The 23604-nt window shown below is 37.5% G+C and overlaps 7 protein-coding genes across 9 annotated transcripts in view; 2 read left to right on the forward strand and 5 right to left on the reverse strand.

Moving 5' to 3' along the window:
• LOC109132805 (protein N-terminal glutamine amidohydrolase-like) overlaps positions 1-379 on the forward strand; it is a 2292-nt gene extending 1913 nt beyond the window's left edge. The window contains exons 4-5 of the mRNA XM_019245179.1: positions 55-142; positions 222-379. Of these exons, the coding sequence (XP_019100724.1) occupies positions 55-142; positions 222-379 (246 nt within the window). The remainder of the gene's footprint in view (positions 1-54; positions 143-221) is intronic.
• LOC104785197 (DTW domain-containing protein 2-like) overlaps positions 1-692 on the reverse strand; it is a 6116-nt gene extending 5424 nt beyond the window's left edge. The window contains exon 1 of the mRNA XM_010510360.2: positions 629-692. The gene's annotated coding sequence lies outside the window, so the exon portion shown is untranslated. The remainder of the gene's footprint in view (positions 1-628) is intronic.
• Positions 1-2502, forward strand: part of LOC104785194 (protein N-terminal glutamine amidohydrolase) — a 4436-nt gene extending 1934 nt beyond the window's left edge. The window contains exons 2-7 of the mRNA XM_010510358.2: positions 892-1025; positions 1257-1362; positions 1526-1603; positions 1684-1814; positions 1968-2092; positions 2172-2502. Of these exons, the coding sequence (XP_010508660.1) occupies positions 958-1025; positions 1257-1362; positions 1526-1603; positions 1684-1814; positions 1968-2092; positions 2172-2329 (666 nt within the window). The 5' untranslated portion in view covers positions 892-957 and the 3' untranslated portion in view covers positions 2330-2502. The remainder of the gene's footprint in view (positions 1-891; positions 1026-1256; positions 1363-1525; positions 1604-1683; positions 1815-1967; positions 2093-2171) is intronic.
• Positions 709-5371, reverse strand: LOC104785193 (probable glycosyltransferase STELLO1). 2 transcript variants are annotated; one of them, XM_019245676.1, is made up of 4 exons: positions 3404-5371; positions 3200-3326; positions 2761-3104; positions 709-878 (listed from the first exon to the last, which is right to left on the reverse strand). In XM_019245676.1, the coding sequence occupies exons 1-4, from the start codon at positions 5116-5118 to the stop codon at positions 746-748; spliced, it is 2319 nt and encodes a 772-aa protein (XP_019101221.1). In that variant the 5' UTR covers positions 5119-5371; the 3' UTR covers positions 709-745. The 2 variants fall into 2 exon arrangements, with proteins under 2 accessions (XP_019101221.1, XP_010508659.1); XM_010510357.2 differs by lacking the exon at positions 709-878 and having other exon boundaries at positions 2399-3104.
• Positions 7617-14488, reverse strand: LOC109124581 (insulin-degrading enzyme-like 1, peroxisomal). Its single transcript, XM_010510365.2, has 26 exons — positions 14266-14488; positions 14094-14169; positions 13845-13912; positions 13645-13736; positions 13481-13554; positions 13354-13397; positions 13217-13268; positions 12960-13082; positions 12743-12855; positions 12474-12636; positions 11971-12063; positions 11740-11825; positions 11512-11598; positions 11191-11294; positions 10763-10865; positions 10534-10629; positions 10261-10450; positions 9831-9892; positions 9649-9753; positions 9335-9536; positions 9051-9259; positions 8767-8891; positions 8639-8690; positions 8467-8553; positions 8241-8363; positions 7617-8036 (listed from the first exon to the last, which is right to left on the reverse strand). The coding sequence occupies exons 1-26, from the start codon at positions 14401-14403 to the stop codon at positions 7791-7793; spliced, it is 2913 nt and encodes a 970-aa protein (XP_010508667.1). The 5' UTR covers positions 14404-14488; the 3' UTR covers positions 7617-7790.
• Positions 14478-16833, reverse strand: LOC104785198. 2 transcript variants are annotated; one of them, XM_010510363.2, is made up of 4 exons: positions 16702-16833; positions 15649-16146; positions 15135-15528; positions 14478-14558 (listed from the first exon to the last, which is right to left on the reverse strand). In XM_010510363.2, exons 1-4 carry the CDS (start codon positions 16805-16807, stop codon positions 14534-14536), a joined length of 1023 nt encoding a protein of 340 aa, XP_010508665.1. In that variant the 5' UTR covers positions 16808-16833; the 3' UTR covers positions 14478-14533. The 2 variants fall into 2 exon arrangements, with proteins under 2 accessions (XP_010508665.1, XP_010508664.1); XM_010510362.2 differs by lacking the exon at positions 14478-14558 and having other exon boundaries at positions 14894-15528.
• Positions 17926-20018, reverse strand: LOC104785200. Its single transcript, XM_010510366.2, has 3 exons — positions 19798-20018; positions 18806-19303; positions 17926-18602 (listed from the first exon to the last, which is right to left on the reverse strand). Exons 1-3 carry the CDS (start codon positions 19889-19891, stop codon positions 18082-18084), a joined length of 1113 nt encoding a protein of 370 aa, XP_010508668.1. The 5' UTR covers positions 19892-20018; the 3' UTR covers positions 17926-18081.

Here is a 23604-nt window from a genome sequence, read left to right on the forward strand (position 1 = left end):
TGTTTGGTTGAGATCAGGTTCTTCCGTGTTGTGCATGCTCCTCTGTTCTTTAAGCACTTTGCTTCTGATAGAAGACACATGAAAGAACCTGATGGAAGTTGGACTGCTCAACCTCCACCCTACGAACCCATTGTTGCCCAAGGTAAGATGTAACTTCTCAGTTGTCACCCTTTCATCAACCATATTCATTTCCTCAGCTCGTTTGTTTCTTGCTTCTTAAGATGGAATCTTGCATAATTTGAGCGAGTACATTGCCATGAGTGGTGCGGATACATTGTCGAGCTTGGACCCTGAAACAGTGAGAACGGCAATTTCTCAGAAACTTGGCGTGGTTGTGAGCCACACTCAACTTCAGGATCTTTTCACCAAGCTTCCTTAACATGTCAATGTCTTTTCTTTGTGGGATCAAAACTGTGTCATAACTCTTAAATTCAGCCTTGTTTCCAACTGTCTCAAATGTTTTTGTATTCATTGATGAAGCAGAGACCNAGACAGATCGGATTTGGTCGATCGCAGCTGTTGCAGATCTGCCGGCGACTATGATTCGCGTCTTGCTCCATCGTCACTGCTCTTCTCAGTCGTAATGCGACCGAATCTAATTTTAATACGAAATTGAATAAACCTAAACCTTAACCGGCGGTTTGATAAAAAAACCTTAACCGGCATGGTTTAATCAATTCACTACGTCCTTGTTTGGTTTTNGTTTCTATCATTGCATTACTGCAAGCTCTATACCCTGAGTCCATCATACCAGTTCCAACAGAAGCGGGTCACCCTCAGCCATTTGCTGAACCAATTTTATGAAATCTTGTTCGCTTGATATGCTCCATGGGTGAACCGCAGGTGCTTTAGGAGAATACAGACTCGAAGAAGTGTTGNTTTGACGATTAGATGATCAAAGTTTGTGGAAGTATACAAAATAAGAGAAGATCACACTGATCAAATCCCAAAGAAGAAATGTCCAGCGTCACTTCGGAGCTTGTTGTAATGGAGGCTACTCGTTTCCAGCACACTCCTTATTACTGGTATTGTTCTTCTTCTTTTACAAACAAAATTCTCCATAGATTTAGGCTTATAGAACGGCACCTTCTACATGTTTTATGTGATATCCGAATCTAGGAAACCCTTTTCAGAGGGTTGTAGTTGGTTGATTTTGTTTCTATTTTGGAGAGTCTTCTGTCTTTTGGTGATTATTTTGCCTTATTGGTAGAAGTAGAACACAAAGATAAAGATGTTGACTTTTTTTGTTTCTGTAGTGAAGAGAACGTGTATCTGCTCTGCAAGACGTTGTGCGAGAATGGTGTAGCGGATGCAACGGGTTCTGATCTGTTTGTTGTTTTTATCTCGAATGAGAAGAAGCAGGCAAGCCATGTTTCTCTTATATAAAATAACCTTTGTTCCACTGTAGGTAATTTATTATGTTTGGTCTTGTTTCAGTGTTAATTCGAATGTGCTCGGTTGGTAATTAGAGTGTGTGTATGTTGTGATTTCCATTATTGATATGTTGAATTAAATGTTTTTGTAGGTTCCACTATGGCATCAGAAAGCTAGTCGCAGAGCTGATGGGATTGTACTGTGGGATTATCATGTCATATGTGTCCAGGTTAATATCATGATGTCTAAGCCAGTGATGTTTGTTTTTAGAATCAAACTTGATTTTGGTTTTTGTATTTGCATGAACAGAGGAAGAAAGAAAGTGATTCTGAGCCTTTGGTGTGGGATCTTGATTCAACTTTGCCCTTCCCTTCACCCTTAACCTCGTATGTGGCTGAAACTATCCAGCCATCTTTTCAGCTTTACGCAGAGTACCAGAGGTAATCTTTTCAGGCATGTCAAGATTGAAAGTGTTTCTTCTTCAGCTTCTTTGTCTTTCTGTACCACGGGCTAAACTTTTTATGAAAGGCACGGCTAAGGGTTTTGGTCATTTTAGTGTTGAGGTCCTTTTTTTTCTGTTTGGTTGAGATCAGGTTCTTCCGTGTTGTGCATGCTCCTCTGTTCTTTAAGCACTTTGCTTCTGATAGAAGACACATGAAAGAACCTGATGGAAGTTGGACTGCTCAACCTCCACCCTACGAACCCATTGTTGCCCAAGGTAAGATGTAACTTCTCAGTTGTCACCCTTTCATCAACCATATTCATTTCCTCAGCTCGTTTGTTTCTTGCTTCTTAAGATGGAATCTTGCATAATTTGAGCGAGTACATTGCCATGAGTGGTGCGGATACATTGTCGAGCTTGGACCCTGAAACAGTGAGAACGGCAATTTCTCAGAAACTTGGCGTGGTTGTGAGCCACACTCAACTTCAGGATCTTTTCACCAAGCTTCCTTAACATGTCAATGTCTTTTCTTTGTGGGATCAAAACTGTGTCATAACTCTTAAATTCAGCCTTGTTTCCAACTGTCTCAAATGTTTTTGTATTCATTGATGAAGCAGAGACCGATTTTTGAGGGAAAACATTATACACTCACAAAACGTTTGGTTACAATGGAACATTACATGATTTACTCCACAACCCCCAGAAGAAAAAATTTCTGAAAAGGGAACCAATGAGAAATGAATCAAAGACACATCTTTGTATAACTCTGTTTCTATCATTGCATTACTGCAAGCTCTATACCCTGAGTCCATCATACCAGTTCCAACAGAAGCGGGTCACCCTCAGCCATTTGCTGAACCAATTTTATGAAATCTTGTTCGCTTGATATGCTCCATGGGTGAACCGCAGGTGCTTTAGGAGAATACAGACTCGAAGAAGTGTTGAACGAAGCTGATTTCCTCTTATATACCATGGAACCAAGAACCGGATCAAAATTCTGAGGCGAATCCATTGACAAGAAGAACATTGGCACAGCCACTTTGTAATGCAAGTCCATATCGCCCACGAGATCAACAAGATCGGTAAAGTCGGTTACGAGTCGTTTGGGCACGTAGAATACCTCTGAACTGCATACCGTTAAGGTCTCATGATTGTTCTTGGTGGCGTCCTTGTAGTTCACTTGGAAATGAGCTGGCATCGTACTTACAGTGTTCTTCACTAGCTCGGCTTGTACAGAAAACCAATCAGAGTTCCCTGTCGGTTTCACTGATGTCCATGACTTCGATACCTAATTCATTGGTTTACAAACAATAAGGTTCCTTATAAGGTATAACATAACGAGATAGCGAAGAAAAAGGTGACAGTTTGATGAGAGTGTTGTACCTTGTCTGTAGTCCAAATCTTAGACTTGTCAGCTTGAAGTAGATTCCAGTAATTGAGAATTGTATCATCTTCAACAAACAAAAATCCTTCTGCGCTGCTGTACCGATCAAATATCTTTGGTAGATGCCTGAAATATACATACAAAACGTACTGTCAGAAGCTTGAATTTAACCAACATATATAGTAATCTTGAGCAGTTCTTACTTGTAAATGTGATCGAGTTTGGCTTCTTCCACATAAAGATCCGAGTTTTTCTGAGAAGACAATATCACAACGGTTTTGAATATCCGGCCGTAAAGTAACCTCCACTCGAGAGCAGTGCGTTCAACAGGACCACTACAGAACATAACAAGCACTACATTACCAAAATTCTTCCTCCACCTAATCAAGTTTCCTATTTCAGTGCTCACTGTGCCAGTCTCCTCAACACCAAGATGAACCGAAGGCAACTTCCGAGGAACAAACTCTTTTCTATCCCCATGACCAATACTTGCTCGCGGGCGATCCAATTCCAACGACATCAATCTCGGCTGTTGGTACCCAACAGCAATCAAATCCTGAAGCCAAGCAGCTGTAAATTTCACATCCTGTTCAGTCCAAAAACCTTCTTCAGCCATAGCAAAGCTCAAATCAAGGATCGTCTCAAAGAAACTATGCTTGTCTGATCTCCAAACAAGTAAAAAATCTATTAAACGACCAACATTGACATGAAGATCCTTCTCCTCTGCAAAAGGGTAAGCCTCGATTCTATCAAACCGGTGAGCTGTAGGTGGATAAACAGCAACATAACCACCAAGCTCCCACAAAAGCCTTTGTCCCCAGTAACCTCTCAACACATCAGAAGCCATAGAACTAACGGAAACAGGAAGCATTAACCCCCAAAACGCAGACGAATGGTAAAGAGTGTTAAAAGAATTAACAGGCACCATTACACCTTGAGGTAAAGCCACTTTAGGAGCATGCTCATCAAACTTAATATCAAAAGCCTCTAAAGTCGTTTTCCTAGTGAAGTAAAACACAGAATCAACATCAGGTAAACCATTTGAAATCCCTTGCTGTATAAACTGCTTACCACCAAAAACCTCAGTGTAATACTCCTCATGATTAACCTCACCTACATCCTCTAACGGCAAACCTCTAGGCCAAACAGAACGTTGCCCGAAATGAATATAAGGATTCACCACAGTCCTATTGGGATTCTCATGACTATACTGCAAAATCGGTTCTTGCTTAGAATCTTTACCAACTAACTCAACGTCAAAATGTTTCCCTAAATCTCCATCAATCACTTCACCACGATCATCCGCATCGTAGATCTTCTTGGCACCGTGCTGTATAGCGAACAAGTAACCAACGCTCTTCCTAACGAAAGAATCATAAGGCAAGTGATCTAAAACTCGAAAACCCAATTCAGCTTGAGCATCGAGAGACAAAAAGATTGAACCTTTAAGACTCCAGTCCTTGGGGGTCACTGAGTTACCAATCGCTAGAACCTGCCAACCACGAATCTTCACCAAACTCTTGAGCTCCTCAGTTGGGTACTTTGTCACCGACACCACAATCCATTTCTCAGTAAGGAAATTAGCGAAAGGAGAGGTCTTTGGGAGGACTTGGATCGAGTTCCAGTTGATTTGAGGGCGAGAGAGAGATTGAAGTGAGTGAGTTGACTGAGACTGGAAACAGAGGAGAGAAGCAGTGTCGGTGGTGTTGTAAAGGAAGAAGAAAGCAACTATGGTGACGGTAAAGAGAGAGAAGAGAGCGATTCTGGTGAGATTCTCGGAGAAGCAAGTCGAGAAATCTAGGTTTTTGGGTTCAGTGAATCGTCGTCGGATCTGTTGATGAGTAGCTAAGTCTCTGATCTGAGATTTCGGCGGCTTTGCAGGAGACGGAGACGGAGCCGCACGATCCTGAACCAACATCGGATCAAAGAAGGGATCCCCACAAAAACTTCTAAATCAGAACCTGAATGAGATTTGTGATTTGTTTTGTTACTCAAAAAATTTGAGATTTGTTTTGTCTGGCAAAGTGAATGATGTAATGCGGTAGTTGGTTGGTTGGAACTGACGTTGCTTAAGCTTGAATGCAAAATGGCAAAAAGAGAGCTCTGAATTTGGAAAGCGAAGTCTGAGAGTCTCTGTGAGCTGGTATGGTAAGGTCAAATTGCAAATTGCAAAAACTTTTGTTTTTGGGTTTTTTTCTTTACTATCTCACCAAAGAGACAATTAAACAGTAATTCTTGCTGTAGTATTCTCGGTAGGTCCCACCAGGCAAGCCATCACATGAAGCAAAGCTGTCTGTAAATAACAACATTATAAAGCTTATTTTTACTTAAGAGTTAAACATACTATAGAAATAGTAAAATATACTATAGAGTACGAGGATGAAATTTAGTAATTTACTAGTGTTGGGATCTAATTACTGACGAATTTTCCACTTTGATGTTTTTTTTATATACACTTATTAATCAATTTTTACAGCAGAAAATAGATACAAACTAACATTTTTTATGAGGATGGCAGTACTACTTTTAATATTTAATACAACGTTTTTATTTTTAAATCATTTTTAATAAATTAGACTAGAGAGGTACAGTAGATGGGAAAAAATAAAATAAAATAAAAACGATTGTAATAATAATATTATACTACTAAAATTTTGCTAAATTGTTTAATGCTTGCTTACTTTACTTAGAGATAGTAAAATATAGGAATTAGACATCGTTTTATTTTTAAAATATATCATTACATTGGAATATTAGAAAAAAAAAAATCGAGCATATATTAGTGGGCTATTTTGGCCCATTCATTAAAGAGGAATATAATAGTGTAAGTTTGATTTAGTAGTCTATATTAATAGAATTAAATTTTATTTGTGTAAATTTGATTTAGTTCATATTTTTATCTGATTTATACCCAAATAGTTATATAATGACTCCATTATACTAACTATATAGATATATATATATATATAAATTAGGTTACTTAATGAGTTAATGGGATTTGTTTTATAGGATGGAATGATGGATACACAAAAAGAAAAGGGAGATAAGATATTGTGCACCATCTATTATTAATGGGCTGTTATGGGCTCATTCTTAAAAGAAGAATGTACATACAACGAATCCCTGTGCGATTGGGTATCCATCCAGTTAATTAAATTTTTATTTAACACTTAAAGAAAAACTCGCAGCTCAGTTTTTGTAACCCGTGAAAAATGGAATCGAATCTTGGTTGTACCGGGGCAGACATGGCATCGTTGGTGGGAAACAAGGTTATCAGTCTCGAGGAAGTTTCTCGCGGCGTTGCGGACATCATTCGTTCGACGACTTTGGCCCCAAAGACTATCGATGGATCTACGAAGATGGAGCCAGTGGGGCGAGATCAGAAGCGAAGGGCAACCGGTGCCCCGATCCAAACTTTCAGCAAGTCTAATAATTAATCCTTCTCTTTCTTCTTTTTTTTTTTTTTTTGGCTCAGTTTAACAAATAATAATAAGACCCACAACCATCCAAAGTTTGTTTGTAGGAGTTATTCTCCCATATAGATTGCAATTTTTATTTTTATTTTAAGTTTTGTATTCATAAATCTAAACTGATCGGAGATCATAATCCATCTAGACTTCTAATACATTCGAATTCGATAAAATATGGGAAAAATAAATAAAATTGGACATCTTCTAGTAGTGGCCTTTTTCGGCCCATTCGTGAAAGAAGAATGAAAATGTTATAAAGTCCGTGCAACACAAACAAACACGTAAACCCTAGTAGGGTTTTTTGTCTACCGTTTTTATTCTCTCTTTCATTTCCAGAAGCTTGTATTAGGATCCGATCTCGAGCTCTCTCCATGGAAGGCAAGACGGAGAAGGGTAAGGTAATTATGAATAAGGAGGAACTGCTTTTGTTTATGGAAAACAGGCGGAAGGCGGAAGAGGATCAGCGTCTCGCCTTCACGAACGACACTTCTACGAGTTTTAGCAAGGAGGGTATTCAAAATTTCAAGAATGCCCTACTTGAGGTGTTTGCGAGTATGGATGCCAGGGATCGAGCTACGAACAAGTCTATCGAGCAGGATTCGGCCGCCGGTGATGGGACCACCCCGAGTCTCTAAGCCGTGGAATGAGATTTACTTGAGCGGGCCTACGAGATTGAAAGATTTACGTACGTTTATCTTATATCAACAACATTCATTTCTTACATTGCCATAATTTGTATTGTATTATTTGAGAGATTTATCAAAAGAGACAATTGTAGTGAATTTGGAGAGTAACGTAATCAGCTTAAGAGCCCCTTCGGGTTTATTTACGGAATTTATTTGACGAAACAAGAGTGGCTTTGTATAGTCAGCCCCTATGCATCATCCCATCTCAGTCAGTTTCTTGCTATTTTGTCCCAAATGCTATATAGTCTACAAGACTAAGCCAGGAATCAATATTTTTCTCCACTTTTTGATCATTCTCTAGATTATTGAAACTCTGTTTTTAACAATTTAAGATTCGCCTAGATATTAGTATTACAACCAGGAAAAGGATAAAAGGAAAACAATATCGTTTTCATCTTTGTCTTTGTATAAAGAAATGAGTTTCGTCAGCCCTCTCACAGTTTGGGTTGTCCGCATCCCCTGAACGACCCATGAAGAGGTTGAGACTTTCTGAAGCCAACAATGTCTTCGATTTCAACACATGGTGATGGGACTTCGTTTTTGTCACTTGCCATTTCCTTCAAATGCTGGCTCCCGTATACTCTTATGCTCAGCGATTTCTTCTTTTCTGCTCCAACCTTTATGTATTCATCGAAGAAATCTATCAACTCTTGCTTCTGAAGCTGCTTCAGCGCAGCGACCTGCCCACAAAATAACCCCACTCTCTCATCTATCAGTCGCTCTCAAAAACATTCATACCAACTCGAACTTAATTACAGAAGTGAAAGAACTATTCGAAGAAGTATATATACGCATGATTCATGAATCAACCAGGTGCTGATCCTAGAGGCGTTTTCCTTAGTTTCAGAGAAAATATAGAAGGAAAAGGAAGCAGTTTCCTGTACCTCTGCCTCTTTACGGTTAAATTTGAGTGTTCCACTTTGAATCTCTCGCCAGTAAAACCGGGATTCCTCCTTCAAGTTCTTGTGTTTTTCAAGCTTCATGTCTATTAGAGCTGTTACATTGCTCTAGAGAAAGAGTAATTCATATCAGTTAATAGCTCTGGTTGAGTAATCATATTGCATAGCTAGATTGACTGAGAAATATCACTAACTAGTTGACCAATCTTACCTTGAAATCCTCATCACTCATCTCGTAAAGTTTACTCTCAAAGTTCTTCAGTAATGACTCCACCCTCGAATCAATATGTCCAGGACCCTATTAAAGATTTAAACCCTCTAGAAATTTAAGGAGATGAGCCTTAATTAGAAAATATGACAGAGATGGCTGAATGGTTTGGTACCTTAACTGAGGACTGGATAATGAACTGTACACCGTAGATGCCAGAATCGTTCCTAAGTTATAAAAAAAACGCGATTAAACAGAATTCAGGGGATTATATTAGGAAACACAAGGAAAATTTCAGTGTACCTCTGAGCAAGTGCAGTGATATAACCAAGTTGCTCGACTGTTCTAAGTTGATGAAAGGTGGCTTGCTTTGCAACAAGACCAAATAGCTGAAGTTTAATATTCATGGCGAAGTCATCTCTATGAACCTGTTTGTGGCAACCAAAGTTACAGTTAGCCAAAACAATATGAGATCTCTGGAAATATGTTTTAAGATAATAGCGAGATCTACACGAACAAACTCCAAAGAACGGTAAATACTAAGAAAAGATTTCAAAGCTGCCTTCTAAATCTGAACAAGGAATTACCTGAATATAGTGCACTAGCGCAGAATTTTCATCACTGGGGTTTGAGCCATCTTGGTGGTAGAAATACTTCATTCCTTTTTCGAGCTTGACAACCCTGTTAGTGAGGTGCTGGGATGGGAACAAAGGTCGGCAAATCGGTTTTGGTTCATTAAAAAGAACATCTTCAATATGATTGACCATTGACTCAGCTTCCTTATTCTCCACATTACCTGAAATGAAGTATATGAGTATACGAACACCAAAGACGGACAAAAACAGAAAACGTCCCAGCAAAATGTTGATACCTGCTATATAACACTCAATAAATGTCCTTGATAACAACATTGGAACAAACTTAGCTACGTCTTCAGCTTCCATATGAGAGAGGACATCCAGTTCCTCTGTCCAAGGCCAGGTTTGATCTTGTAATATCAGTGAGCAGTAATACATTGCTTGGTGATATGGCTGTCGAAATTTGTAATTTTGATACTCCTTTGTGACAGTTTCCTAGTAATGGATACGGAAACAGAATAACACAGATTCAATCATTCTGGTACAGCAGACCGACGTTCAACTATTAAGTGAAGTTATAAAAAGGGACGAAGTCTGACATGGTTACCTTGATAACAGCAAATCGGTCAGGTTTTACTTCAAAATTTGCTATCTTTGCAACAACAGTTTCCAATAATATCCTCAATTTGTGATTATAACCAAGAAGGGTCAACTGGGAACAAATAAAGGTATTCAGAAAACAGAAGAGAAAAAGAATTCAGTATAACATGTGGTAAATATCAAACTCACCTCGAAACCATTGTCCGAAAGGCTCACTCCATAGTAAAGACCAGCAACTTGTGCATAATAAGCTACAACATGAAAAAAAAGTAAAGAATAATGGGAGGCTTTATCAAAATAGAAGCTTTGTACTCAGTCATTTTATTTTACTTATTTATACTATTATTCGTTTGTCTTCAAGACATACGGCCAAGATGCAAAACAGAGCAGAAAACTCGAATGTAGTAAATGACATTGTCAAAAGCTACAAGAATGCTCAACCAACAGCATGTAATATGGAAATATTTTGCATGAGACAAGTTTTGGTGCTTATTGGACATATTTACCGATTTCAGAAGCTTGGTTCCACTTAATTGGCACAGAGTTCTTTGAACTAAAGCCTAGAGAAAAATCCCCAGTTGAAAGGAAAATAATGAGAGATGTACCTACCAAATCTTACCGTATTCATTCAAATAGTCCATCAACAACCGTGTAAAAATATCAGTAAGAACTGCTGCATCAGGAGAGCTGACTGCAAGTGGGCAGTTGAAATCCATCTTAACATATGCCTTTGGTTTCGAGAACATTGTATCTGGCTTGTACCACAATCTTGAGAATGGTGACTTTCTCAACAGAACTGGAATGGTTTCCTGCTCCAGAACTTGATCACATAAGATGACCGCTTCATGCATTACAAATTTAAAATAATCTAGTTTATGTGGTGAAATCGAACCTTCTCTTTCGCATCCTTTAATGAAAAATCCGTAGGAATAAAGACATTAGGCGCTGGTAAATGAAGATTTACATCAGGGGCAGACAGAACCCATTCCTGTAATTATTTAACACAAAATCCAAAAAGATATTAAGGAAAAAAATTGTTCAACAAACTTGAAGTGGAGGTAGTAGTTGCTTAGAAAATTAATGAAACGTTTCAAGCTAGTACAACATATCAAAAAGTGAACCTGAATGGTGGAGCTAGTTATCTTCTCAAGAGAATAGGCAGTGTTATACCATGGCTCAGCCTTGTCAGTTTGTCCTTCAAATTTCTGTGATTCCCATAAAATTCTACAAAAGCAATAACAAAGCAAGATTTTTTGGAAACAACTCCTCTGTGTTGTGCTTTAACAAGTAAACTCTAATAACATGACGAAATTGGTCAAGTAACCTGCAGCAAAGCTAATGGTGGGAACAGTACATAAACTAGCCATCATATATCAATAGCAATAAAAGCCTTCATGCCATCCTCAATTATTTTCAGAATAAATGGAACAAATGTAAAATTAGCTTAGGCGAAAACCCATGATTTCATCACATGTTTATTGTACTATAGCTAGCTACCCATAATAATTTAATGTATGCAAAGTAAAAATCTTAAAGACCACAGACTTACCGAACATTACTAGGAGAAAGCTCATCGACAACCTTTTGTACAGTAGCTGGATTGAATTTAGTAGGCAATGATGATCCAACCAGCCAATCCTTGGCAGGATATATCTGACAAGTAATTGCAAAGGATACAGAATATTTTAAAAGAACGGTTATTTCTTAGCCATGAGCTTAGGTTCTTTAAGACAAAAATTACAAAATTTTTGCCACATTACATAACTTCATATGCACAATTTATTGAAGAAGCGATTGATGACATGGTAGCAGAGGTAAGCATGTATAAGAAATCAAGCTTACACAAAATCAAAAGAGCTAAAATTATAACCTGCATGTTTGATGCAATATCCACTATATAGGACATTGGTGGTGTTTTGTCTTGATAATGAAATTTCGTCTCACAAATAGCTGAGAGCTTCAATAGCAATAAACGATGTATTAGCAAATATTAAAAGTCAAATGGTAAAAAAAACAGGAACAAAAATGGAAAATTACAATCTTAACCTATTAGTAGCAATAAACTAGAATGTGGCTTAACAAGTTAATATATCCATACCTCATCAAAAATCCACTGGCAAACACCGGTCTGTTGTAATAGCTGAATGTATTTGAACAGCAACCCCAAAATCTCTTGCATATGCTCTGTAAACCCACCAAGGAGAAAACCGAGGAATTTATCAAGTAGTTACAAAACACCAAACACACCCATACTCTCTATTCAACAAAAGAAAGAAGAAAGACTGTTGTGAACTTCCTAGAATGAAAAAAATAGAATAGAAAAACCCACCATGGCCAGCATCAGTAAGATCAATCGAAACCTTGAAGAAAGAATAATCTAGAGTCCACTCTCCTTCACCAGCAGACAGTCCCGTCGCCCAACCTGCAAGCAATAAGAAGAAATAAGCCAGACTATCAGATGGAGTAATTTAGCATGTTTCTTACCGGAATACCAGCAGCAACCTGTCCCATCTAAGAAGTTTGTTCACGTGACTAGAAATGTAACTCTCTAGAAGACATATACGCCCACTTTCTTTATAAGATTCTATAAACTCCTCCCACGCTACTCTATTTAAATATTAGTTGGGGAACTCTAGGCTATACTCCATTTCGAGATACCAGAAAAAAAAAAATATTTTTTATCAATACCATCGACAACTAAAACTTCAAAATTTTCTTCAGAAAATTTCTAAATCATCTTTTAGGGAACCTCAAAAGAGTATTGTCCCATTTCAAGTAATAAGAGAAGGAGATTGAAGATTGAACTTGATGTGTGCCCCATAGAAAACCTACCCAAGGTTTTTAGGGCATGAAACAAACTCCCTTCTCCCTCATGGCCAATAAGATGGCCAAGGTACTGGCTTGGTCCTTCTTCATAATGGTGAATGCTAGGCGTTACAGGCCATGAAACACCTAGCTTGTGTCCTTGCTTTATAGGAACAGCCTTCACGAGAATCTAAAACCAAAATAATACAACAGCACCAAAAATACCACCTCATAAACATTCTAGCATGATACATTTTCATGTCAAAATATATTTTGAAATTTAAGGAAAAAACAACCTGCAAATGGTCATCAGTACATGGCTGCCCAGGAAATCTAGGGACGACTTGGTTCGTGTTTTGGATTTCCTGGATCATCCCTTCCACAAGATCTTGAATTTTATCAAGGCTTTCTGAAAACATTCAGAGAAAACCATTAGCACAGGTGTTACCTATTTAAACATTTTTATCTCCTTATAAAAGCAAATTTGAGTTTCGCGTTAGCACCAAAACATACCCTTCCCATATACAACCAGATGCATGATGTTGGCAGAATAATGTTCCTCATAGAATTTAATAAGCTCACTCCTTGTATCCACTCCTTTCGCTTGGGGTCGTACATGAAGTGTATCCATGTTCCCTAAGCACAAACCACACTTGTTTAGCATGAGAAAAATACTGGAATCACAACTGACTATTCATTTTAATCAGAATAAATCTCATTCCATGAATGGCAGTCAGCAGCAATAACTGTAAGAAAATTATAACATAGACCTGTGCTAAACTTGTGATACGGATGGTCTTCTTTGCTAAGATGCTTCTGTAACTGTTACCAAGAAAATGAAAATAAAAAAACTGAGTCATATACATACAACCAACTCTGATAATTGTTCTTTAGACTAGAGCTATACCTGTCGCATTCGCCAACCATCAGAGAGCAAGTTTTTCTGATTCTCTGGATAAAGAAAACTCGTTAATAACCTGTTTAGTTCACAAACAGCAGCAAGATAAACGTAAAGAGAATAAAAGCGAGCAAACCTGAGTCAACAGCCTTAATCTCTCTCATGGTGGCATCAGCAGACATTAGTGGTTTGATAAAGAACTGAGCAAATCTGATTTAAAACAGCCATATAAGAACCTTACAGAGGTAAAAGATTAAAGAAGATTAGCTAGCAAGAGTATTAAAAAACACCAAACTGTACCTATCCAAAGCCTCAACGAAACAGTCAGCATTAACATCGAAATGGTAGTTTGTCTCTTCAGAGGCTGTATACGCATTTGTGCTACCTCCATGCTACACCAAGAAAATTCCATATTTATTATATCGAGTGAAATTAAGAACAAATTCGAGTATGTTTGAGTTCAAATCCCGGAAAATTGTATGGATATATATAAATACTACCTCTGTGATGTACTTGGAGTAACTATCTTCCTCCGGATACTTCTCACTTGCATAAAATAGCATATGCTCTAACAACCAAAAAAACCAATACAAACATATTGAAACTAGATTTAACCACTGAAACAGCACAATGATTGAATCATTCCATGGCAAATAACTATAAGGGCACACACACGAATTAAGATGGTAACACATCCCAAAAATCCAGTAACATTCCAAAGTAACAAAACTTTCAAAAATTCAACGTACCTAAGAAGTGAGCTAGCCCTTCTAATCCTTGTGGGTCAGAGAAAGATCCAACACTAACGCTCATTGAAGCAGCACACTTGAAGAAAAGAATCAAACTCAATCGAATCAGTAAACAAATTCCAAAAACTTAAATAAATAGATATCTTAATTTAAACCGTTAGCGATCTCGAACCTTATCCGTATCGGGATCGCTGATCAACAGGACCTGGAGCAAGTTCTTGAGGACAATCATCCGGTAGTCTCTATTGTCCGTACGTGGCTTCAGTATCTCAACACCTTGCACCCTCGTGTTCGATTTCTCGACGGCCATCTTCGTTTTCGATTAGGATTGATATGTTTTTCGTCTTCGCTCTCTCTATCTATCTCGCTTTTTCCGGCGTCTGTTTTTTTCTTCTCTGCTCAGAGACTCAGAGAAAAAAATACAGAGGAATAGAGGAATTTTATCTACTGTGCTCATGTCTACGTCTGAATATTATAGACGGTCTAGGTTTAGCCACGTCATTCGAATCCAACAGCGTAGCACAAACAAGCTTAAGTCATTTTTGTATTAATGAATATATTCCATAAAAGAGTAAAGAGACCATCGAATAAGTCTTCTTATTAATATAAGTTGACCATGTTATGTTTAATGGTCTTTGTTAAAAACAATTAACTTGTATGTTTTTTATATCTCTGCTAAGGTCAAAATCTCTATCATCCTTCATTTATAATTTCATTTAACAACTTCCACAGAGTTTCCATACATATAATATTAGATATAATTTCTGCATCACTGGTATGAGTTACAAGACTAACAACAATAAGAAAATGTAACGTGCAACCACAAATTCCTTACGAATAGAAATATCGTGTTTCTTCTTATTGTAATAATAATATAAATATTCAGACTAGTAAGAATTAAGACCGACACATTGTTAATGGGCGGGAAGAACAACAACGCTATCAAGAACAGGCCCACAAAGATGGCCAAAATCATGAAGCTTAGTATGATAAAACGCACTATAAAATGTTAGCCTCGTTCGGTTCGAATCGGCAACAAACCTGAAATGCCCTGTTTTGAACTCTCCTTTACCTTCCGACATAAAAGAAAGCTTAAACGGCTCTCTTCCCACGAACGCTTCCACCATCATCGACCCGTGACAGCCGTTTTGCGCATCTCCCACCGCGTATGAGAGGATGTATGCTTTGCCAACGACGGTACGGATGATCTGAGCGATTGCACTTTCTCTTCCGGCAACGAGCTCAACGGCTGCTTGTCCATAAGGAACCTTAAAATGACGCCTGTCGATGTATTTCACCGGTTTGAGGGACTCAACGATCCATCCTGGAAGCGGGGAGATCAAATCTTGGATTCTTGCGGGGATCAAGATTCCGGTTGAGAAATTAGCGAAAACATGTGGACCAATCTCGAAACCTCCATTTTTCACCAAGTTACCTAAGATGGCAAAAACAAAGTTACAGGCTGAATTAATCACAAAGCTAAATTATAAAGATCATCCATGCAACAAAAAATATAAAGTAAACCGGATATATATGTACCGGTGAATTGATTTACCTCTGGTATACCGGAGAGGAAGAATCTCCTTGATAGCGACAACATCTAAGAGAGGTCCACAGGTGTGGTCTTCTTGAACACCAGGGTTATGGAAACTGACCTTAACCACATCGGACATTGCCATGAAAGCCCAAGCGTAAGTGTCTCCACCATCTGAGCTAAAGACGGTCTGGATCGGAAGCTCATTGGCCTGACCAGGCACAGAGACTTTGATATTCTCGTCCTGAGCGCAAGTTCTAGTTGCTCCGAACGTTAGAGAGTAGACTAAGCCACTCTTCACTTTCACGTCCTGAGAGATGGTTCCTAAGTTTCCTAGTCTAACCGCGTGGACTCCACGTGGGACTGGAAAATAAAATCCTCCCGGCTGAGGTCCGCCGGAGACTAGCTCCACGTGGCCGGCGATTTGCCAGTGAGGGAGAGAGTTGGCGCCGATTATTTGTCGACCCTTCATGTGTGATTTGAGAGGGATTTGCTCGAAGTTTCCATTTGGGAGAAGCCCTACAGATATATGCATGGAAACCACNGTGTGGTCTTCTTGAACACCAGGGTTATGGAAAGTGACCTTAACCACATCGGACATTGCCTTGAACGCCCAAGCGTAAGTGTCTCCACCATCTGAGCTAAAGACGGTCTGGATCGGAAGCTCATTGGCCTGACCAGGCACAGAGACTTTGATATTTTCGTCCTGAGCGCAAGTTCTAGTGACTCCAAACGTTAGAGAGTAGACTAAGCCACGCTTCACTTTCACGTCCTGAGAGATGGTGCCTAAGTTTCCTAGTCTAACCGCGTGAACTCCACGTGGGACTGGAAAATAGAATCCTCCCGGCTGAGGTCCGCCGGAGACTAGCTCCACGTGGCCGGCGATTTGCCAATGAGGGAGAGAGTTAGCGCCGATTATTTGTCGACCCTTCATGTGTGATTTGAGAGGAGTTTGCTCGAAGTTTCCATTTGGGAGAAGCCCTATAGATATATGCATGGAAACCACAAATGTAATAAGTATGGGATTAACTGATATGTAAAAATTAATATGACAACTTCATTTGATTGTCTTACCGTCTAGATGAGGAATTCTACGTGGTCGTGGTTGTGGTCGGAGGCTGGAAGAGCCATGGCAGAGAGAGAGGAGGAGGAGAAAGCAAAGAGAGTGATAGATGGACATTTTAAAGACTTATTAATTAGTTCGCCTATTTCAATGAGGGTCATGTGGGCTATATATATAGGGGTCATACTTATCACATGAGATTTTATAAATAACATAAGAAACGAAGAGGAAGCAGCAGCATGTACATTTTTGGAAATATACAATAAAATGTTGTTTATGTAAAGAAGGTTGTTGTAGACGTATACAAAGGGAAACTCGAACCACGTTGAAGACCGCACCTTACGAGCCGCAATGTATGACTCATTGTCTGTCGATTATAAAATATCGAAATATATTACTAATTAGTACTTAACAGAAATCAATTGTATTTAGTGTGTGCAGTGAGATTATCAGATGTGGTTGATTATTTTTTTTTTAAATGAGGTTATTAAGACATAACAGATGTGACGCTGAAAAAAATGTGACGAAGCTTCCAAACACGAGTTTTCTGTAACAGAGAGACGATTTGATTGGTAACTCATCACGAGCGATATCGATGTCATAAATAAGAAAGTCTAGCTAGTGGATTTCATATTGTTGTTAACTGCCGCTGGATCCGATTTAGAAGATGCACCATCATGGACATACGCTGACCACAAATTGAAAATTTCGAAATCTAGGTAAATGTTTATGTTCATCTAAGTTTGTAATTACTGTATACACATTGTAATATATTAACGTAATAGAAACATAACTATCTTTTTGGTTCTTTATCTGCAACCGACGTAATAATATGGTGTGTGCTGTTGAACATATTATATTAAGAAGTTAACGTTTAAAACAAAGAAAACAGTCAAATGAGATTTACGATTAAATGCGCATGTGTGTGTGTGTGTACACACGAGAGACATGAAATGCAGTCCACATATGGTCTCCGCTGATTAATCATTAATCATCGCCATGATTTGCTCTTCAAATCAACTTAATTTACGTCCTAAGAAAATATAAGCTTTTGATTTGACTTTATTCGTGGTTTTTTAAATAACTTGAAGCTAATTTTTATTTTGGTCACGTTTACGTCTTTTTAATAAGTAATCTATCTGAACCACAGATTTAAAATCTCCTTTGAGACTGCTATTTTTTGTTTGCCAAATACAAAAGGAAACAATATTATTAACATGCAATATTTATTGGATCAGGAAACATTAATATTTATATTTAAATATTTGTTTACAGAAGTATACAGAAAATGTAATTGAAATCGAAACACCGACTTTATAATGTCTTAATTTCGACGAATAGAGAATAATGTAGTAATTATTATAGTTTATGTAGTTATAATAAAAATTAATTTAACGGGCCAAGACAACCCTAACATTGTCAAGCACAGGCCCACAAAGATGTCCAAAATCATGAAGCTTGGTATGATAAAACCCACTGTAGAACGTTAGCCTCGTGCGGTTCGAATCGGCACGAAACGCGAAACGCCCCCCTTTGAACGCTCCTTTACCATTTGAATCGAACTTAACTTTAAACGCCGCTTTTCCTGCAAACGCCTCAACCATCATCGATCCGTGACAACCGTTGTGTGCGTCCCCAACCGCGAACGAAAGGATGTAATTTCTACCGGCTACGGTACGGATGATCTGAGCGATTGCGCTTTCTCTCCCGGCGACGATCTCGATTGCGGCGAGACCTGATGGGACCTTGAAGTGGCGGTTATCGATGTATTTGACTGGTTTTAGAGATTCGATGATCCATCCCGGAAGCGGTGAGATTAGGTCTTGTATCTTCGCCGGAATTAAGATTCCGGTAGAGAAGTTGCTGAATACGTGTGGACCGATCTCAAATCCGCCGTTTTTCACAAGGTTTCCTGATTACGTACACAAGTTAGAGGTGAAAGAGAAAACAATTCAAAAGATTAGGACCAAAATGCAAAAAAATGAAAGAAATGTGTATGTGGGATTTTGGTTTAATCCGGTTTAATATAGATTAATTCAAACCAGAAATTAAATCTATACTAAACCGGTTTAGATGAGAAAGAGAACAAAACTGAACCGGAATTGAAAGTTATACCATTGGTATACCGGAGGGGCAAAATCTCCTTGATGGCAACAGCGTCAACGAGGGGGCCACAACTAGGGTCTTCTTGAACACCAGGGTTATGGAAAGTGACCTTAACCAAGTCAGACGTTGCTTTAAAAGCCCAAGCGTATGTATCACCACCATTGGTACTGAACAACGTTTGGATCGGAAGCTCATTGGTCTGACCGGGCACTGAGATTCTGATGTTCTCGTCTTGAGCACAAGTCCTCGTGACACCAAACGTTAGAGAATAGACCAACCCACGCTTCACTTTCACGTATTGAGATATTGACGCTAAGTTTCCTAGCCTAGCTGCATGGACTCCACGTGGCACGGCGAAATAGAAACTGCCGGGTTGTGGACCGCCGGAGACTAACTCTACGTGGCCGGAGATTTCCCAATGGGGAAGAGAGTATTTGCCAATTACTTGCCTCTTTCTCATGTTTGATTTGTTAGGAATTTGCTCAAAGTTTCCATTTGGGAGAAGCCCTGCAGAAATATGTACAGTAAACCAAAAATTCATATTTTACCAAATGTGAAAACTATAATATAATATATTACTAATATATTATACTATACTTTACCACAATCTAATCAAAAAATTATCGAAAGAATAGTCTAACCTCTAACGGTTTGTATTATTAGTATCACTGCCATATCGATCAGTCCATGTTCAAATATGGTAATCCGGTAATGTTAAGTTTTATTGATGAATACATTGGCTATTTGAACGCCATATAATTTGGTCGATCGTGACTGAAGATATTGCTGTATATATCCTTTTTCTTCTTTCAATTTTATTTCTAAAAACTCTAAAATACCAATAAATTTTACAACACGACAATTCCAAAAATAGCGAAACTGTTTTATCTTTTTCCTGATATATATCATTTACTTTCTAGAATTCTTATTCATACCAAAAGAAAACAAATAGCATGCATCGACCTACATGATAGTTAAGGCACTAATCGAATGGGTCTTACCATCAAGATGAGGAGTCCGTTTCGCAGGCAAGCTATGAGAGCCATGGCAAAGCGAACAAAGGAAGACCAAGCAAAGAGAGACAATGAGAGACATCGTGAGCTTTTTACGCCAAGTGACGCCCGACTAAACAAATCTAGCAATTGTCACTTATAAAAGGTTACTACTACACAATGGGTGATATATGCACAGGTTCCTACGAGCTATATATAGCCGACCTACGTATTAATAATTATACGTCGTCTTCTGGAATTATTCAAAATATAAAATGATTTAATGATGGAAGAAAAGTTATATTAATGCTATAGTATATACGGCGATGCACCGTACGTATTAATACGAAGGTGATAATAGCAAAGATAAGCAGGAGCTAGCACGTTGAATAAGAATATCCCCACAAAATTAGCCGCATTGTTTGTAGTGTGGCCGTACTGTCCGTTCATATTACTCATCAAAAACCACTTGCTATTTGCTTTATCGTCAAATGTTGACATATAATTAAACGGCCATTATTTAATCATTCATTTAGTTTATAACTTTAATGTTTATGTGACCGACGTTATTAACTGTTTCAGCTAATATACTTTGTATCGATTACTAAGTCAAAGATTATAGTATTACTTGTAGATTTATTAAGTCTATGCATACTACTCGTCTATAAAAATGAATTTGCTGGACTGGACTGTACATTTAAAAGGTAACTTTCTATCAATATGCATGAACTTCTTTTTTTCTTTGGCCAAATATGCATGAACTTCTAAGTATCGGATGTTGGCTTCTTGGCTATATTAATTTCTGATAAAAGTCAATGACTATATACAAGAAATGAGTTGTTGAACACAATTTAAATATGACTATAACAAATTGTCAATGAGTTTCTGTACTTACGTAATTTGAATCGCAAGCAAAATATAGACAACTTTTCGGTTCTTTTGGGGATAATTATGTTATATACATGTTAATCAACTAGCTTTTGGGATGCATAAAAATGAGCAACTAGTTACATCATTAATTACATGTGTAGGTATACGAAATTACGAATGCTCTGTGTCGGTTCATCGGCGTGATTTGCGCTCCGAGTCAAATACTACTGGAAAACCAAATATGTTTCCAAAGTAATGATAGATTCTTTCATTGAATTTAATAATACTAGACAAACTTGACAACATACGTATACACATGTACTCCTCTGTCCTTTTGGGTACAATGTATCTTAGAAACAATTACTAATGTAATTCTGCCGTACAAAAATGTATTACAGAGATGGTTTCTTCTAGTGAATTATTTCGAATGAATCTTTATTGTATGATCGATCATATCAATTTATATATGATAACTTTTTCAGATATCTGGAGTGACACTAACCGGCTAGAGCTTTATTCCATCCTCATTTATCTTTTTATATGCTTTTTTTTTGTGAGTCAACAACTTTCGGCTGTCTTCCCATGTTCATGTCTTCTACATCTTGCTAACATTTATGGATACGAAAATGTGGATCCCGTCATGTGAATATTTGATGATAAGTCAACGATCTTTTTTATCCGTATATATATAATCGTCAACCAACAACAAGGGATCCATGTGGTAGACGAATTCTTCCAAGAACAAGAAAGTATATGAAGAAATATTTTCTCCCTCCTAATTGTCAATAAACCAACAACTCAGTATTTAATTCTCATCAGCTAAATTCAACTCTAGCTTGTGCCCATAGATCCTGCATACATACTATACGCATATATAAAAACCAACAATTTTAGATCGAAGTTAGTTATATTATCTAATCTAAACTCACACTGTTACACATATATATACAGTATAACTTTTTTGGCACATTCCAAACTTGTTATGTCTTATGTATCGGCCGGCTTGGGGTTCTGTATCTAGCGACCCATTTCATCGTCGTGGGAGGAATAATCAAACGAGAAGAAAAGATTGTACGTAACGTACATTCTATTTCTAATTTAAGGTTTTTAGTTTAATACAAACTTCTAATTTATGAAAGCAATGTAATAATAAATCTACAGTAGGCCCATGAGTTTATACCCTAGAAAATATAAGCCCAATTTTCGAGCTCCGTTCCGTTTCGGTTTAATTTTCCCAAACGGGGAGATCCATGGCCCTCTTGATTAAATCTAGTTTGAAAATAGAATTGTTGTTTTTTCAATATCAAGAAAATTAATGTTGAAAAGTGACATCTACGAATGCTTAAAAGAAGAGGGACAGACCATGATCCAAACAAAGGTCATGATATGTGTCCGATAAAGGGAGAGCTAAGTCTCAATCAATATTACTGCCAAAAACATATTTCTATGAAATTTTTTTAAATAATCACTTTCTTTTGAAAAAACAATAGGAAAGATAAAAATGATGAAAATAATCAACAAAAAGTGGGGATAGCTTTCCTAAAACCTTCCACATGCCCCATTTGGTACACTACAAGATGGACAGCCGAGTCATGTCCTTTTGACATTTCCTCTTAGTTTTTTTTTTTATATTTTATATTTTTCTACATATAATAGTCTTATATAACTCCTAGATAAACTAGCTTGCTCGGTGTATCTTATTCGATTTCATTATTCATAATACGAGTTAAACCAGTACTTAATACTTATGCTTGTATTTTTTTCCCGTTTTCGTCTTCATCTCATACAACCACCATAATCTGAATCCATGATATAAGTTTATAACATACCGACATCACTAGCTTAGCATAATAAAACCACTATGCCTTTTCCAATTTTATAGAATCAATGTCAATAATGGTAGAATGTTGTACTTTCAATATTTATAAGGTTTATACATATAAATTATTAAGTTACATCGTATACTATGAATAAAAATACTGAGCAAGTAATTATAAGGTTATACAAATAAATTATTAAGTTACATCGTATACTATGAAAAAAAAGGAAGGGTTAGAAAAATCATGGATGGTTTCGAAATGAACTTCTGATGAGGAACAAAATTGAACATTTTCCACAAAACACTAATTAGATGGTACCGGTTGGTGAGCCTAAACAACTATGAATAAGAGTAGTAATAGTTTTGGTACGACATCCCACAAATCCGTAATGATGAGAGCATAAATCTCGGCATAATCTTCGTTTAAGAGTTCCGAAAGCAAAAGTCATGAATATTCACAAATGATTACGCAGAAAGTCAGTTTGATATTGTAAAGCATTCATAAGCTAATTATGACTTAGTTTTCATTGTAATCATTGGTTAACTATCAAATTTTAAAAACAATTAAGGTACATTCTTTATCTCCCCTTCTTCACGAGTTTAAAGCGACGAGGTGCTTCCATCATTATGTCTTCTCTTTTTTTTCTTGCTACTCATCTTATGATTCATCTTTGAACTGTTTCCTCTACTATATTCAATCAGTCAAGCAAATGTATATGCATAATTAGCACTCTCATCTAGTAAAAAAAATATGAATGTCCAATCAGAATAAACCGAACATTAGTTATGTGTACCGAAAAAATAGTATTCATTATAGTGAGGAGCTTATTAGTTTTTTTTTTTTCTTTTTCTTTTTTGTAGCAAAACCAGAAGTTCAACGTCTTAGTGGTATCATGAGTTGTGACTTGTGAGAACTCACATGAAAAGAAAGAATTTTGAGAAAGGAGTATTTGGTTTGGAAATGAACATGGTTTCGAATTTAGTTTGGTTTTATATAGAATAAAACTGGGTTTGCTAATGTTATAAAAGTTACTAATTATAATCAGGTATAAACGAGAAAGAAAGAAAGAAAGAAAGAAGAAGAAAAAAACGATGGGACGGGGCTGGTGAGTGGTGGTGGTCGGGGG

The sequence above is a fragment of the Camelina sativa genome, chromosome 5 (genome assembly GCF_000633955.1).
Source record: "Camelina sativa cultivar DH55 chromosome 5, Cs, whole genome shotgun sequence".
Lineage (NCBI taxonomy): Eukaryota > Viridiplantae > Streptophyta > Magnoliopsida > Brassicales > Brassicaceae > Camelina > Camelina sativa.